The sequence below is a fragment of the Grampus griseus genome (assembly GCF_964374135.1).
Source record: "Grampus griseus genome assembly, chromosome: 7".
Classification (NCBI taxonomy): Eukaryota; Metazoa; Chordata; class Mammalia; order Artiodactyla; family Delphinidae; genus Grampus; species Grampus griseus.
In genome coordinates, this window is record NC_139001.1 from 582,948 (window position 1) to 599,415 (window position 16,468).

Genomic DNA, 16,468 nt, shown 5'->3' on the forward strand with positions numbered 1-16,468 from the left:
GCATGCCCAGAAGGTGATCCAGAAGTGGGGTGTAGGCTCTAGGGGCACGTCGCCCTGGCCCTGGCCTCCTCCTTCATCAAGGCCCCTGGCCTGGGCCTCCTGGCGGTGGGTCTGTACTGTAGTGCAAAGTGTCCTTCACGGCTCCTTCCCGCTCTGTTCTGGTTTTCCCCCCTCTCCTTCTCTCTTTCTCATCCCTTCCTATGCACTTCTCTCCGTCCGACTATCCTTGCTTCGTAGGCTCTGACCCAGGATGGCTCTCGGGCGCCTGTGAGTCTTTTGGGGCTGAGCTGAGCTCAGCCTTGTGAAGAATTAGTTGGCTGAACTGCCTTTGTTCTTGCCTTGCAGACGCTGATCCGTTCACTTCATTTTCCGGTGGACGATGGTCCCGCTGGCCCACCAGCTCCCGGTGGAGGACAGCGGCTCCATGGCCTCAGAAGAGGACCGCCGGGGCCAGGGCGGGAGCCTCTCCCTGGCAGCGCCGCCAGAGAGCCCTGCTGTGCAGACCGCCTCCGAGCCCAGCAAGTCCTGGTCCTTGGCCCACAGACAGCCGAGCAGAAGGAACGGGCTGTCGAAGCTCTGCCAGAGCAGGATGGCGCTGTCTGGTAAGCAGCCCTTCTTATCTCCAGGGGCGTCCGCCTTGCGTGTGAAGGTGGGGGCCACGCTTGGCTCCACTCAGGGGCTCTGCTCCTGCAGAGAAAAGGCCTTCGTTTCAGGCGATGCCGGCAGGACCCTCTCCTGCCACGTTTGTTCTGCTGTGATTCTTGTGCAGGAAACTCCTTTTCAGGCGGCGGTTGGAATTGGCCTGCGGTCCAGGGTCGGGGTTTCTCGCTCCGGGGTGTGTGAGACGGCCGGGCTGGGCCGGGTGGGCTGCGCGAGCCAGAACTCAGTTTTATTCACTGGGTTCGGCGCATGCTGGCTGACCGCGCCCAGGCTCCTGCTTTCCTCCCGGATGCAGGATGCAGGCTAACGGGTTAGACGGGCTTGCGGGCAGCAGTGCCCGGGGTTGGCCGAGAAGTGGGAGGTGCCACTGCCCCCCCTTTCTTATTTCTCTGCATCAGCTGGTGCCTGCGGGGCCCAGACCCAGCCAGGAGGAAGGCGCTGCTCCGCCTCGGTGGCTTATTGTTGGAGGGCGTACCTGGGCACCGGCAGGTGCTTGTTGGGGGTGGGAGGCCCGGACCACGGGGAAGCCTGTTAGGACGACGGGGAGGTGGCTGGAGCTGGGGGAAAGGGCTGCAGGGGAAGTGGGGGCGGGTCTGGTCTCCGGGAGAGGGTAGGAGGATCTGGAGGGGCCAGCTGTGCTCAGGAGACAGATGCTGTGGCGGTGGCCTCGCTGGTCTGTGAGGCGGGCAGGTGCCCCGGGAGTGAGGGCTCCAGCCGGGGGCTCTGGCCGGCGAGGGGTGGGAGGAAGAAGCAGAGCTGGCGCCTCAGTGCTTGTCCTGAGGCCCGAGGGTGGTTGGATTGAGCTTGGCACTGGCTGCCTGGGAAGAGGAGGCCCCGGGCAGGTGACCATGTGGTTTCTAGCCTCAAAGGATGGTCAGGGTGGGTCCGCTGACTGGGAAAGCCAGGCGTCCCCTCTGAGGGCCCAGAGTGGAGAGCAGGGAAGAGTCCTGTTCGCTTGTTTGCTTTCTGAGCTGCTGGAAGGATGGAGTTGACATTCACTGAGCTGGGAAAGGGGGGAGCCGGCACCTGGAGCCCAGGGGCCATCAACACACGTCTATGTGAAGTGTATATAAAGCCACCAGGGATGGTTGGAGGTCCTGAGGATGAGCCTGGGGTCCTGCAGTGTTGAGAGGTGAGAAGGTGGAGGGCAGAGGGTGCCCTGCTGAGGGCAGGCAGTTTGGGAGGAGGGGAGCGGCCCTCCCGGCCCAGCACTGCTGAGGCGTGGGGAGGGGGGGGCGAGGCCTGGGAGTTGACCGCTGGGACTTGGGAGCCGCTGGCGATGTTGCCGAGAACTGACTTTCTGGAGCCGCGGTGGGGAGTGAGCCTGTGGGTGAAGGAGGAGGGAGACCCAGCGCAGGTGGTGAGACAGCAGGGAGCTCTGGGGTCTGGGAGACTCCACAGGGACGGGTGAGGGGTAGCAGCCGGAGGGACTGTGGGTCTTGGACCGATGGACACGGGAGCATGCCCCTGGGAGGGGCGGGTGGGAAGGGACTTCAGAGGGTTGTTTGCACAGTGTTGAGGTCCTTTGTGCTTCTGTGTGGTGGTTGTCTAGGTGGCCCCTGGGGAACATTCACATGCACAACCCTGCAGGTCAATTTCATCCTTGGACCCTTTTGCAGGAGCTAGAGGTGGGGACTGTGTGTTTTGTGTGTTGCAGCCACGCAAGGTTTAAAGTGTCCCTTCCTTTGCTTTCCAGAAGACAGATGGAGCTCCTACTGTCTGTCGTCATTGGCTGCCCAAAATATTTGCACAAGCAAATCGCACTGGCTGGCTGCGCCTGCGCAGGCGGACCTGGCAGGGTCCCTGGGCAGCACGTCCTGTTGCTCCCTGCTGCAGGGCTTGTCCTCAGGGTGGTCCACACCTCCGCTCCCGGCCCCTGTGTGCAACCCCAGCAAGGCCGTGTTCACCGTGGACGCCAAGACCACAGAGGTATGTGCTTTGGTTTGCGACCCAGCCGTGAGTTTGGGGTCTGTGCCTTCAACCTATAACCTGAAACAGAGGCACTTGAGTGTTTTGGGTGCAATGAGAAAAGGGGCTGGTTCTACCTACATTAGTAGCAAAAGAGAGGACTTTGGAAACCTACCTCCGTGTTAATCAGTCGAAACATTGAATCCTCTCATCAAGGCAGAGATTCAAGGAAAGGAAAGCAGCGCGTTACCTATTCATGCTTTTGCTCAAGCACTGGCTCAACTAAAATAGGCCTGGATATTCAGCGTTTGAATTAAATGCATTTGCATCATGCACGTTTGTGTGCAAAGAGCTGAGACTGTCAGGCGGGCAGGCCGTGGGGCGTGCATCCCCGTCTCTCCCGCCTGGTCTTCACGACGTGGTGTGTGCATCTCGGCGGGTGAAGGATGGGTGGTTTCAGTCTCAGTGCCATTGCTGCACTGGCTGGTGGTCATTCTTGTTTCCATGCGATTGAGATGCCGGATGATCCGGGGCGGCTCTGCTGGGAGCTCGACGGCCGCGGGACGTGGCGGGAAGGACAGGTCACTGGGCTGTCCCCGCACCACCTCCTCGCTGCCTTCCCCTTGGCTGTCCGGGAGCCAGAGGAGCTGCTGGTGACGCGGGTGCCCTCCTCTCTGCGACCTCAGATCCTGGTGGCCAGCGACAGAGCCTGCCGGCTCCTGGGGTACAGCAGCCACGACCTGATTGGCCAGAAGCTCACACAGTTCTTCCTGAAGCCGGATTCCAACGTGGCGCGGGCCCTCAGTGAGGAGCACGTGGAGGCCGACGGCCACGCTGCTGTCGTGTTTGGCACGGTGGTGAGTGTGGGCCTCTCGACTGCCAGTGGTCACTGCCGGCGCCGTCCTGCCCTCAACCTTGGCATGGGGAGCACCTGGGGCGGCGGGGGGAGGCCGTGTGGGAACAGAGATGGTACTGCTGCTGGCCTGGCGCATCCCCGGTACTCCTGCGTCGGGAGGAGCCTTGACCGCCTTGCAAGCCTGCAGGGCCCACACCAGGTTCCCGAGGAGTCGCACGGTTCTGTTGTCTCCCATCCACGTCTCCACGCCCTGCTTGTTTGGTGGTCTTGGAGGGGCTGGCATGGCTGCAGGGTTTCCCTGGAGCTTTGAGCCTTCCTGTGTGTGTCCAAGCTGGACGTTGATGGGCTGACCTGCATGTTAGATGCTGAGCCCTGAGCCTCAGGCACCAAAACAAGTTAGAGAGGACCAACTACATCCAGAAAATTACCCGTCCACGAGACGACTACCTAGAAGAAAATTCAGACGTTCAGCATGTATTGGTGTCTGTTCTTTAAGAAGTTACAGACACCGCTCTTTCCCCTGCTTTGTTACCATGAGGCTGAGGATGGAAAAAACCTACTCTTCGATAGATCATTCATTCACTCCGAGACTGTAAGGTTAGGTGTCAGAAGCCTTGTTCGTACTTTCGTTTATTTCCGAAACGTGAGGCAGGTGAGCAGCGGCCAGGAACGCCCACGTGCCAGGTTCTGGCCGGGTCTGAGCCCCTCTGCCCCCAGGTGGACATCGTGAGCCGCAGTGGGGAGCAGATCCCGGTCTCCGTGTGGATGCGGAGGGTGAAGCAGGAGCACAGCCTCTGCTGCGTGGTCGTGCTGGAGCCCGTGGAGAGGGTCTCGGCCTGGGTGGCTTTCCAGAGCAACGTGAGTCTGTTTCTCAACTGCGTGTCGCCTCCCCACCGGGGCCTTCGGGCAGAAAGAGGGCATGGGGTTCTGGGGGGTTGGCCCCCGGCAGCCCCCTGACAACCTGTGTGCACTTGGGCAGGGAACCCAGTCTCCCTGTGGCCCCGTTCCCTCACCTGTAAAATTGGGATATAATCCTGACACTCACAGGATTGTTTCAACACTTCAATAAAGCGATAACACGTACATCTGTCCGAGTGGTGGCTGAGGTGCAGACGGCCCTCAGAGGCAAGCGTGGGTGTGGTTGCGGTATGGGCTTCTGCGGGTGCCTGGAGAGATGCGTGTTTCGGTCCGCCCGGCAGAAGGAGGAAGACGGCGTTCTTTGTGCCGCTGCGCTTTGTGGGGGTCGGGTTGTGGGGGAGAGGTAGCACCGATAGCCTTGCCTTCAACTTGAAGACACAGAAGTTCGGTGAGGTTTAAAGCTGACGCGCAAGAAACTTTGATTACAAGGTTTAAAATGCTGGCTTTTCCTCCAAGGGAACCGTGACGTCCTGTGACGGTCTCTTTGCCCACCTGCATGGATTCACGTCTGTGGAGGAAGTGGTCGGGCAGCGCATCACAGACCTTATCCCTTCTGTGCAGCTCCCTCCGCCTGGCGAGCACATCCCCAAGGTAGGACCCCCGACCGCCTGCACTGCCTGGCCGTGGCTGGGGCCCTGTGGCCGCTGGAGTCTCTATCTGATGAGCATCAAGTTCTTAGACCCAAACCCCTGGCCTGCAGATGGAGGCCGGGCTTCCTGAGAGTAGGAGTGGCCCGTGCATGGACATGACGGGACGGGTTCCATTTAGAGGTGTCTGGGCTCTGCAGTCTTGACGTAGGCTCAGAGCCTCCGTGGCTCTCTGACTGACTGCGCCTGCCCCTCGGCCCTCTCCCTGGAGCTCCTGCTGGGGTCTCTTTATTGACAGGTCTGGGGGCTGAGAGGAGCAGGGGGAATTGGCAGGTGGCAGGTCTCCCCCCAAGGCAGGACTGCAGGTCAGACGGAGGCAGGTCTGCAGGTCAGACGGAGGCAGGTCAGTCGGCAGCTCTGGGGGCAGTGGAGCTTTGAGGCTGAAGGTTCTCTTTTCGTCTGGGTCCTCCCAGTTCCAGGTGCTCCGTTTACCAACTAGCGCGCAGCCCTCACACAAGCAATCACGTTGCTGGGAATTCACCTGATGTCACATCCCAGCGACCGGCAGGGTCAGCCGGATGGTCGATTTGGGGCTGAAGTCGGCTCTGCTGCTGCAAGAAATAGCAGATTCTTTCGGGACACCTGTAGGCACTCCCTGGCTCTCCCACTGGCCTTAGGCTAAGAGAGCTGAGCCCTCTGACGTGGTGCTTTGCTATTTTTAGGCTTTCCAGCTCAATTGGAAACCTCTCCCCCGTACCTTATTCTCTTTATGTCCTTTACTCTGTTCTAAAGCAGTGGGACCACTTGGACCCCAGAGCTCTGGACTATTTGGCAGCCTCTTATGCTTAACTGAACGTAAGCAAACCTCTGCCCACCCCAGGCACGTGGCCACAAGAGGTGTGTGCCAGGACGGCAAGCACCCTCCCAGCAGCCCCACGCTGGAGCCGCCTCACACCCCCAGCAGCAGGTGGAGACAGACACCCTGCCCCCTCTTTCCTCAGGGCTCCCTGGGGCCTGGGGTCTGGCCTGCACCCTTACCACGGGGAGCCTGGGGTCTTGAGTTCTGCCCCTGGTCAGAGCGCTGTGCTGATGCAGTGGGAGCTCCCCCCCGTTCAGGCCTTGGGCCTCTGCAGGTCTTGTGTCTTGCGGGTGGACCCTGAGAAGGGGGCAGGCGGTATTGAGTGAGGGGTAGACATGAGGCCTGGGCCAGCTTGCCGTCTTGGGACCAGGAAGGGAGCTGACTCAGAAAGCCTCTGGTTAGAGGCCGCACCGTCGAGATTGGCTTGGGAGACCGGATACGCCCGAGTATTTGAGCAGAGAAACGTGATGCGAGGACTTGGTTGCGTGGGTGACAGAGGAGCTAAGGAGGCGGAGGGTGTGGGGGGGGCAAGCCGCCCAGAGGTCAGCAACTACGGGAAGCCACTGCCCCCCAGTCTGGAGGACAGAGGGCGGGGCTGAGGGACTGAGGCCGCCTACAGAGGTGGGCGCTGGGGGGCACCAGTGGTCCAGGGTGGACAGCAGGGAGGAACTTGCTGGTGTTGCTCCCGCAGGGCTGGCACCTTGCTTGATGGACCCTGTGTGCTCTGCGCTCAGGGCCCCCGGCCCGGCCGCAGCTCCCGGTCAGGGCTCTGCGTTCCCTGGGGCAGAGAGGGGTGGTGCGGGGAGATAGTGGAAGGAAGAGCAGTGTGGAGAGTTAGGTGTTTGGGGGGCACCCGCCAATGGGCGTGGGTGGACGTACATCTAAAGCAGCAAAGGCTCAAGGCTCGGGCCACAGGAGGTGCTGTGGTTAGCTCGGTGGTGTGTCTTTCTTTCAGAATCTCAGGATTCAGAGGTCTGCTGGAAGAGCCAAGGATGGTACCACCTTCCCTCTGAGCTTAAAGCTGAACTCTGAACCCGGCAGCGAGGAGGCAGCAGACGGCGAGGCGGCCCCTGACTGGGGCTACTCGGCCTCCATCTGGGTGTTTTCCACCATCAGTGGGCTCATCACCCTCCTGCCGGACGGGACCATCTACGGCATCAACCACAGCTTTGCTCTGATGCTGTTTGGTTATGGAAAGGATGAGCTCCTGGGCAAGGTGTTTCTCCCCCGCCCCGCCTTGGGGAAGCCGGTCTTGGCCTGTCCTAGGCCTGTGCTTCTGCATCCTCGAGCCCAGCTCGCCAGCTCTCCCCGGGGGAACTCGGGCGCGGAGAGGGAGGCCTCTGCTCACGGCCCTGTTCCCCCGCCTGCGCCCATTTATCTGGACCCCACAGGGAATACTTGATGACCCCGCCTGGGCTACCCCCAAAGCCTTTGGGTGCCATGTGCCCCCCCAGGAGAGGGAAGGGGCTCTCTCACCCCAAAGCCTGTCCCAAGCAAGATCGGGTCTGAGTTATTGGATGAGGGTGTGTCACAGCTGTGCGGATTCGCTCCACACCCACGGGCCGGGGCTTGTCCACACCTCCTCTGACCATCCTGGGGTCCGTTGTGAGTCAGCGTGGGAGGAAGGTGTTTCTAGAACCTTCTTCCTTGGATTGGGCTGGGCTCAGAGGGCAGGCGAGCATCTCAGGCTTCCTCGGAGTGGCTTTCCTTGGGTGGTCTCAGCAGTCCTCCAGGGCTTCTGAGGAGGGGACACGGGCCCCCACTCGACTGGGGGGGAGTGGTTCATGCAGGAAGGAGAGGCTGCTGTGTGATGTGTTGCTCTTGACACCTGAATGACACCCCCGCCCCTGGCCACAGGCCCTGCACCTGGCTGGACTGGCTCCTAGACGTGGATGCAGGCCTGGCGTTCCCCACAGCCTTTCACCGAGCACCTTGTTCCCCACAGGCAGCCGTCCCCTCTTGTCACTCTTTCTGGAGCCAACCCTGCACCCCGTCCAGCCAGCCAGAGCTTTAACTTCTTTTGAGGCTCCCAAAACTGGTCCCTGGAACCAGAACAGAACTGGTTCTGTTCTTTAATAGAAATACTAAGAAGCAAGTAAAATAAATTTTAGTTAAATTAAGTCAAACTTAGTTCAATTGAAGTTAATGAAAACGCAGTTAGAGTAACTCTTGGACAAGGGCTCCCCACAGGAACATAGGGGGCGCCAGGTCCTTCCAGGGAGTGTGTGGACGCAGTCTCGTCAGGGCGTACTAAGAGAAAGGGAAGCAAGTTTTGATTTCCGTGTTGAGCGTCCAGGGCTTCGGGTCTGCCAGAAGGAGTTTGACCAGGGTCTTTCCTAACCTTGTCCAGAGACTTGCTGGCGTTGTCTTCATTCTCTGCCCAGACGGGACGGAGGGATGGTTCAGTGGGTCAGTGAGGATTCTCACCAGGTTCTGAAATGTCCTTTTGTTTTCTAGAACATCACTTTCCTGATTCCTGGTTTCTACCACTACATGGACCTTGCCTGTGACAGTTCCTTTCTGCTGCCAGACGTGGCCAACTGCCTGGACGCTGGCAGACACAGTGGGCCTGGGGAGACCACTAGGGATGCCCAGCACACAGCCGAGGGTGAGAGCTTGCCGCCTCCTCCCAGGTGCACCTGTGGCCGCCCAGTCCCCGCCCCTGGCCTCCATGGGTGATGGGATGGCCGTCATGGGGACCCTGTTTGTGTGGGTTTGATGTTTCTCTCTGTCTCTTGTGGGCCTTCCGTGTTCCCAGGGGATGGGATACTTGTGTGCGGGTCTCACAGATGTGTTAGCGCGAGAGGTCCCCAGGTGAGTCACTGCATGCCTGTGTCCGCAACACCGGCCACTAGTTGGCGGTCTTATGTGAGTGATATAGCTTTATGTAAGTGGCTGAAGACCGGATTGATGCAGCATATCAGATGAATCCCTGAGTAAACAGTCCTGGCGGGATTTGTTTATTTCTAGTACTTTCAACATTTAATATGATTCCAACAAGTGGCCCGAGCCCCACCACGTGATGCTGCAGGCGCCGTGTGTGAGAGGGCGGCGCGTGGCTCCTGCTCTGGCTTTGGAGCTCCGGGAAGCAGGGGACCAGCAGCCTCCGGGGCGCCCGCCTTCCCCAAGCAGGTTCAAGGAGGAGCTGCCCCGGCGCTGCCTCGGGGGCCGTCCCAGCTCCGCACCCGTGGGGTGTTGTCACATGCGGGCGCGTCCGTGGGAGGACGTGGTGTTTGAGTGGGTTTCATGTGGCCACCGAGGGGGACGCGGCTGCGTGGCATCCAACTGGGACGTGGACCTTTATTGTCAGACGGTGTCCAGGTTTTAAAAGATGCTTTGTTAGGCTACTGACTCTCTTCAACCACTTTTCTTTTATCTATTTATTTATTTATTTTTGACTGTGTTGGGTCTTCGTTGCTGCGCGCGGGCTTTCTCTAGTTGCGGTGGGCGGGGGCTACTCTTCGTTGTGGTGTGCGGGCTTCTCGTTGCGGTGGCTTCTCTTGTTGCGGAGCACGGGCTCTAGGCGTGCGGGCTTCAGTAGTTGTGGCTCACGGGCTCTAGAGCGCAGGCTCAGGAGTTGTGGCACATGGGCTTAGTGGCTCCACGGCATGTGGGATCTTCCCGGGCCAGAGATCGAACCTGCACTGGCAGGCAGATTCTTAACCACCGTGCCGCCAGGGAAGTCTGTGACCACTTTCTTAACATGGGGTTTCCTTCATTGTATCCGGGTTTTTGTGTCTGCAAAGACTCCTTTTTTTCAAGTTTTTTTCTGTATCGCTGATGCATTCCCTTTCCTCTTTTTCCAGATTTCCAAATTCTTCCTGTGTGTGTGTGTGTGTGTGTGTGTGTGTGTGTGTGTGTGTGTGTGTGTGTGTGTGTTTCTGGGTGCGTGTGTGTGTGTGTGTGTGTGTGTGTGTTTCTGGGTGCGTGGGGACGCGTGCTCTTGTTTATGGTGCCAGCCCGCCTGTGCCTGTCAGCCAGGGGCCGGGACTAAACTTTCTAAGAGCCTCCCCCATGCAGGCTGCTGTGTGGCAAGGACAGTCTTGCTCCTCTGACCCCAGTAACCTGTGATGTCCCGGGCCCTGGTGTAGGCAGGCAGGCGGAGGCAGGTGGCACACGAGCCGTAGGAGGTGACCAGCGCTCAAAGGAAGGGCACAGCAGGGGAGGGTGTGCCATCTTGGGGTCTGTGAGCCGGAATGAGGCAGGGGCAGCCTTCTGGGAAAGTCAGCAGCGCCGGGCGTGGTGAGGTAGGTGGCCAGAGGGCCAGGCCCCAAGGCCCTGGGGAGGGAAGCAGGGCCCGGCTGCCAGGCCTTTGGTTTTTACCCGGCGTCAGAGCGGAGCCCTCGGGGGCTGTCGGCAGATGAGGGGCAGGTTCGACTCTGGGGTCGGTAGGTGCGGGGCCCAGGGCGGAGCAGGGAGAGCCCAGGGAGGCTGTGGGCCTGGACCTGGTGCCCGTGGGGCAGTGAGGGGCGGTCAGATCCGAGACCTGCTGTGGACGTGGGGCTGGCGGTGTGTCTGAGGTCAGGTTAGGCCCCCTTGCCCCCTGCTCACGAGTCACACGGGCCGAGGAGGTGCATTTCAGCAGGACGAGCCAGCGAATGGAAAACACTCTTTTTTTTTTTTTTTGCTGTTGCTGCCAGATCTAAGGGTGAACACTGAGACCCCAAAGCCAGCGGAGAGCCAGGCTGCCTCGCCCAGGGCCCAGGTTCCAGTGGACGCCGGGGGCCGCCTCGCCTTCTCCCTCCCGGCGCTGCCCACTCTGGGGTAAGTCCTCTGGGGGAGGGGCGGGTGCGCGAGGGGCAGGGGGGAGGCACCCTGGGGAAGTGTTCAGTCCTTGGGAATGTTGGAGGTGACACCTGCTGCTGCCCCTCGTGATGGCAGTGCTTCTGTGTCACCTGGCCAGGTCCCTGCAGGCTCCGTGAGACGGGCCCCAGTTTATGGATAAGAAGGCGTTCAGGGAGGTTCCGGGGAGCTGATTCCAGCGTAATTTTCTCATTCTGTAAATAATTTGAATCTGTTTGCTATGCATTTTTAAATAACAAAGTTATTCTATTTAGAGGAGACGAGGTACAATGTGGAAAATTTAGGAAAGTAGAAATAGAACATCCACTTGCTCAGTTACCACAGTCCTGTTGTGCATAGCATTTTGGTTTGTTTTCAGTAAGTTTCTCTTTTTAAAACAGTCTCTTTGAAGCGTAGCATACAGTCATGCGCCAGCCTCTCTGGACCTTCTCCTCTCACCCTGGGAGGCCCTGCTGCCACGCCACTCGGTGTCCCTCACTGCCCTGGGGTCAGGACGCAGGTCGGAGGTGCCTGTTCTTGAACTTCACCGAATGCACTCCCTTATCTCCGGCATCTTTTGTTCACCATTGTGTGAGATTTATTCACTCACACATACACGCTGTTTTCTAGTCTTGAAATTATGTTTTAAATACGTACTACGTGAATGTGTATGTTTTTCTAAGTACAGAAGAATAATGGTGAAGAGTAGAAGTCCCCGTGACTCTGTCCCCAGAGAGAACCTCTGCCGTCAGTGACCTTGCAGGACCCCTTTCCCCATGTGCTTAGATGGAAGTGTGCGTTACATAGGCACGGGCAGGCTGCCATGCACACGTTGCCCTAAATGTGTGCACGTGCCTGGACACGCGGTGTGTGTGTCTCGGAGACCTTTCTCTGCAGCGCTGCCTCAGAGCCGCCACCTCACAGGTGGCACCATGGTTTGTGAACACGGCTCCTGTCATCTGCTTCAACTTCCTGGCCTTTTCCTATTTAACTTTTGGTGGCTGGAGCAGCGTGACTGCGGGCTCTCCTTGCTGTGTGTGTGCGTGTGCGCACGCACACACACACACACACACACACACGGTGAGGAGGGAGGATTCTGTGCTGCCTGGGGGCGCATGGTGGGGCCTGGGCTCAGGGGCACCCGCTGGTGTGGGCGCCAGGTGCCCGGCCCGCGTCGGGGCAGGTGTGTCTTAGCGATGGCTCACGTGCTGAGCGAACCTCAGTGCGGTGCGTGGGCTTGATTTTCTGGGACGTGGGTGGGCAACGAGGAGCTTCAACTAGATGGGCCATTCCTGCATTTCCTCTTCGCTGGACGTTTCTGGTGTCGCAGTTCTAAGTGTTTGATGCGTCCTTCATGGGCCAGTTACCGTCGTCTTCCTTCACTCGTCGCCTCACCTGCTGACACCGCAGAGGCCGTGTGGCTCCCCGGAGACGGGTCCAGGGCTGGCCTCTTGGCCCAGGTAGATGGTGGTGGTAGATAGAGGTGGCGTCATTCTTGCCTGGTCTCTGCAGGCCCTCGCCCCCTCAGCTGTCCCTGAGAACTCCACTCACAGCGGCCTCCTCTGTGGGACCCATCCTTAAGTGACGTCTTTCCTCTCCCCGCCTCTTTATGAGCCCCTGGTGTAACATTTACAGATCACCGCACGCCTCCCCAGCCAGGCCGGCACTGCCACTTTCTGTTGGCCTTGGTGCCTGCAGCTGACCTTGGGCTGACACGGGGCCGGCGCTCAGCACCGCCGGCCGAGTGGGTGCTGGCAGCGGGGCCGGCAGAGGGGAGTCTGGATGCAGATTGCCAGGTGGGCCGTGGCGGCCTCTTCCTCAGTGGTCCGCCCGTGCTGAGTGCGCTGGGGGCTTTGTGCTCCAGCTCTCAGGACCCTGGGGGCACGGCTCTTCCAGCCTCCTGCCCCTCGTGCCCTGCCCTCTCTGAGCTGTGAGATCCGATGGTGTTTGTAGCCATTGTGGTTTACCGCGTGCAGTGTCCAATGCCTCTCCTTTCTTCCCACACCTCCACCTTGCGGGCAGGAAGAGGCTGGCTGCACGGCTGTCGGGGTCCCACTCACCGCAAAGTGAGATTGCTGACCACAGCCTTGAGCAGAGGGTCCTAGGCACTCAGTGGCATTCTTGGATAAATCATTGCTAAGTGTGGATTTATCTGGAGAATATGTGAGTTGGTTCTTCATTTTTAAGTTTAGTTATAAAAGTCTTTTTTTTCTGTCGTAAGTTTATGGCGTTAACTGCATGGTGCGGGTCTCTAATCAAGGGGGAGCCCCTGTGGTCTCCTTTTTATTGACTCTTCTGTGGCTCCTCAGTGACTATGTCATCCGTATAACAATCCACAGGGTGGACAGCGTCCCAGAAGGAAGCCCACCCGCCCATGGCCAACAGCCGTCACCCCAGGACCAGCAAAATATCCCGGAGGGAAGGCCGCCAGCCCAGGAACAGTCACTGCCCGAGGGCCGGCGAGACATGCCGGGGGGATGCCCGTCAGCCCCTGGCCGTCGGTTGTCGCCAGAGGACCACCAGAGCACTGCCTTAGAGAAAGAGCGGCTGGCAACAGCAGAGAGCCTCAGGCAGGACCTTCTGGGAGGAAACAGGTCTGACCCAGTGGACACAAAACCATGTGCTTCCCATGAAGATGCTGAAACACCAGTGCCAAGTACAGATGGGACCAGTGGTGCTGGAAGGGGTGGCCTATATCAGGAGACACAGCTGGGACGGAGGGGCTCGAGTGGTACCAGCGATTCAAACCACGGGGCTGATGCCACCAAGGCCAGGCCGCACGCTGCGGGTCAGCTGGCAGGGCAGGGCCTCCCGGTGCGCGGCCCTGGATTCGAGGCAGAGTGGAGCACTCAGCGGGGAAGCCCGGGCTCGGCCCCCAGCCCCCTGGGGACGGTGCAGCCCTTGCTCTCGACGCTTTCTTTGGATGAGCCGTGGCTGGGGACGTGCTTGATTAAGGAGCAGCTGCCTGCACCGAGCTTTGCGGGGCCTTGGGGTGTCTCCTGCGCCGAGCTGGTCCCCGCAGAGCAGCCCCCGCCCTCCGCCCCTGCGTCCTTGTGTGACCTGGGAGGCACAGACCCGCACGGCGGCCGCTCGGCCCTTGCCACTGACCTGCCCGGTACCGTGGAGGCCCGGGAGGCTGGCGAGAATTCGTTTTCCTGGAACCTCAAGGAACTCGTTTTCAGCGAATGGACAGACCGAACTTCTTCGAACTGTTCCTGCGCTACGTCTGAACTCGGGGGGACCCGGTCCCATTCGCTGGGGGTCTCTGATGTGGACGTGAGCGGTTTACGCAGGCAGAGGTCAGAAGTCCTGGACGGCCGGGAGCTGTTACTGCTGACCGGCACCAACTTCAATCTGGGTGAAGGCCGGCGGTTCCGCGAGAGCTGTCTGGGGCTGGATGGAACAGAACCATCGCAGACTGGCTTGGTGTCCTCCGAACACTATGACCTGGGTGGCCGAGAGAGCCTGGACCGCGTCCCTCCTGTGTCGGGAGCCGGCCCCATGGATGCGTCCCTGTTAGAGGCACCCAGGCTGAGCCTCCAGGTCACCTCCACGCCTGTGAGAGCAGACGGCTCTGCGCCGCTTGGGGCCGCCGACCTGCAGCACGAGATCCAGGAGGGCGCCTACGCGGGGAGCTGTTACCACCGAGACGGCTCACAGCTGAGTACGTGCGGGTGGGGGGCAGGGAGGGCCCGGTCCCCCGTTGCCCTGCTGCCCCAAGAGCGTGGCGCAGTGGGGTCAGGGGGGCTTCCTGATTCTGGCCTCTGATGGGGCTTCATCCCCGGAATCGTTTTGGCAGGAATGAGGTGTTATATTAAATATAGAGCCGAGGTTAGAGTTTACCTCTTCAAAGTGAGGATTACAGGTGCGTGTGCCGGGGAGGGGGCAGCCCGGGGGCCCAGGCCCTCCGTGCGGTGCAGCAGGGGGTGGGCTCCCGGCTGCCACACCAGGAGGCAGGTGTGGCTGAGGGGCTGGTGGTGGTTTTCCGTGTGCTGTCGGGGTTCAGGCTGCTCTGGCCTCAGAATCTCCATTCTGGGGGTGTGGCCGTCAGACCCCTTCACTTGTCCCTTTTTCTTTTCCTAATTTCCTAATTTGCCGTATTTCAGCCAGTTGTTTCCTCGTTGCTGATTTCGTAGTGTTGGTTACCAGGGTTTTTCCCAAACTTAAAAGAGTTACATAAGTAATATGTGTTATTTGCAGAAATATTAGAAAATATAAACAAAAAGAAGAAAATAAAATCCCCTGTAAACCTCCCCGATAGCTACCTTAGATTTGCTGTGTTCCCAGGAGGCTGTGTCCACGCACACATGTGCCACGGCAGTGTGCACGGTGACGTGTACAGTTAGGTGGCACGTGTGTGTACGTGTGGCTCCCGAGCCAGACTCCTGTGGAGGGTGTTGGGGGCAGGTTTTCCAGGCTCGTCCGAATCGGTGGCTGGTGGCGGGTCTCTCCTGAGTCCCCTGGCCTCCGGCTGCCCCCGAAGACATGCTGGGCTGCTGACACCACGCCGGCGGGAGGTGATGCGGCCGCCAGCCTCAGCTTTGCCCTTCTCCGGGCTCGGTGCCCTCCGCCCCTGCCCCAGGCGCTGTCTGTTGGCTTTATCTCGTTCTGGGGGTCTTGACACTGCTGTGGTGACAGCAGCGGGGGTGTTTGGTCTCCCCTTCCGTCCTCAGGTGTGCAGTTTGAAGTGAAGCGGGTGGAGCTCCAGGGCTCATCCACCCTGTTCTGCTGCTGGCTGGTGAAGGACCTCCTGCACGGCCACCTGGACTCGGCCCTGCAGACCCGCCTGCTCCTGCCTGGCTCCGCCCACTCCACCTGCGAGCTGTCTGGAGCCAGCCTGGGGGAGGTTGGTGACTGAAGTCAGCTCCTGCCTTCCGCCCGCCTCTCCCAATCAGCATCTCTCTCTCTCTCTCTCTCTCTCTCTCTCTCTCTCTCTCTCTCTGTCCTCTGGGATGGGAAGAGGGTCTGTGTAGTGTCTGTCTTCTGACATTCTGTGTATCAAGCCACATGTGGGATTTCAAATCTGTGTGTCTCCGTGTGCACAGTGGGGTCCAGGTGTGTGCCAGTCTGGACAGACATGTTGAGGCCCCTGGCATACCCCGTGGAGAGCGGGTCTCGGGCCGGGGACCCCGTGGGCCTGGGAAGAGCGGGGAGGGGCAGCACAGGGCGTGGGTGCCGCTGTCGCCGCTCGGCCTGCCGCTGCCCGGCTCCTTCATTGCGTTGCTTGTGGTCCCCCGGACGTGCCTTTGCGTTCGCAGGTGCTCGCAAGCAAACCCTGGATTGAGGAGCCCCCCGAGGCTGCGGAGCTGGAGGGGCTGGCGGCCTGCGAGGGCGCGTACTCCCGCAAGTACAGCACGCTCAGCCCCATCGGCAGAGGGGCCTTTGGCTTCGTGTGGACGGCGGTGGACCAGGAAGCCAATAAGGAGGTACTGGGCTCCTGCAGGGCTGGGGTCTGCGTGCTGAGGGGCCGGCTGCCCGGCCGCACACCTCATCCTGTAATGTGCCTTAGAGCCACCGCCCCTCCCTCCCAAGTCCCGTTGTGATTAGATTTGTAGTTGCCTGGGCGTTTCGTGATTCGGGGGAGCTGGCATGGTCGCCGTACTGCCTGTCCCGGCGAACCCCGCAGACTGCCCAGGTATCCCCGGGCCCGGCCTGCCGATTCCTGGGAGGGCCAGCGTGGGACCCCTTCACCACGGCGGCTTCTAGTCACTTCTGGAATTTACCAAAGCTCCGTGCTTGGATTGGTACCTCCAGGATCTGTATCAAAGTCTTGTTGGTTTTAGTGATCTTTCAGTGGATCCTTTGGACTTTCTTCCTCTGCCGGCAGTGGCAGTCCTGTCTCTTTCTCTATTACTTACGTCTCATCGCCTCTTTTCCTTCCTGCTGTCACCTTGGCTA

At 59.9% G+C, this 16,468-nt stretch overlaps 1 protein-coding gene across 1 annotated transcript in view; it reads left to right on the forward strand.

Annotated features, from left to right (window-relative positions):
- Positions 1-379: 379 nt before the first annotated feature.
- The window catches only part of PASK (PAS domain containing serine/threonine kinase), a gene marked incomplete at its 5' end in the record, with an annotated part of 28,664 nt that continues 12,575 nt past the window's right edge, over positions 380-16,468 (forward strand). Inside the window, 11 exons of the mRNA XM_082658688.1 lie at positions 380-602; positions 2,357-2,589; positions 3,255-3,425; positions 4,142-4,282; positions 4,799-4,933; positions 6,744-7,004; positions 8,246-8,396; positions 10,429-10,552; positions 12,910-14,234; positions 15,244-15,416; positions 15,829-15,996. Coding sequence (XP_082514814.1) covers positions 380-602; positions 2,357-2,589; positions 3,255-3,425; positions 4,142-4,282; positions 4,799-4,933; positions 6,744-7,004; positions 8,246-8,396; positions 10,429-10,552; positions 12,910-14,234; positions 15,244-15,416; positions 15,829-15,996 — 3,105 coding nt within the window. The remainder of the gene's footprint in view (positions 603-2,356; positions 2,590-3,254; positions 3,426-4,141; positions 4,283-4,798; positions 4,934-6,743; positions 7,005-8,245; positions 8,397-10,428; positions 10,553-12,909; positions 14,235-15,243; positions 15,417-15,828; positions 15,997-16,468) is intronic.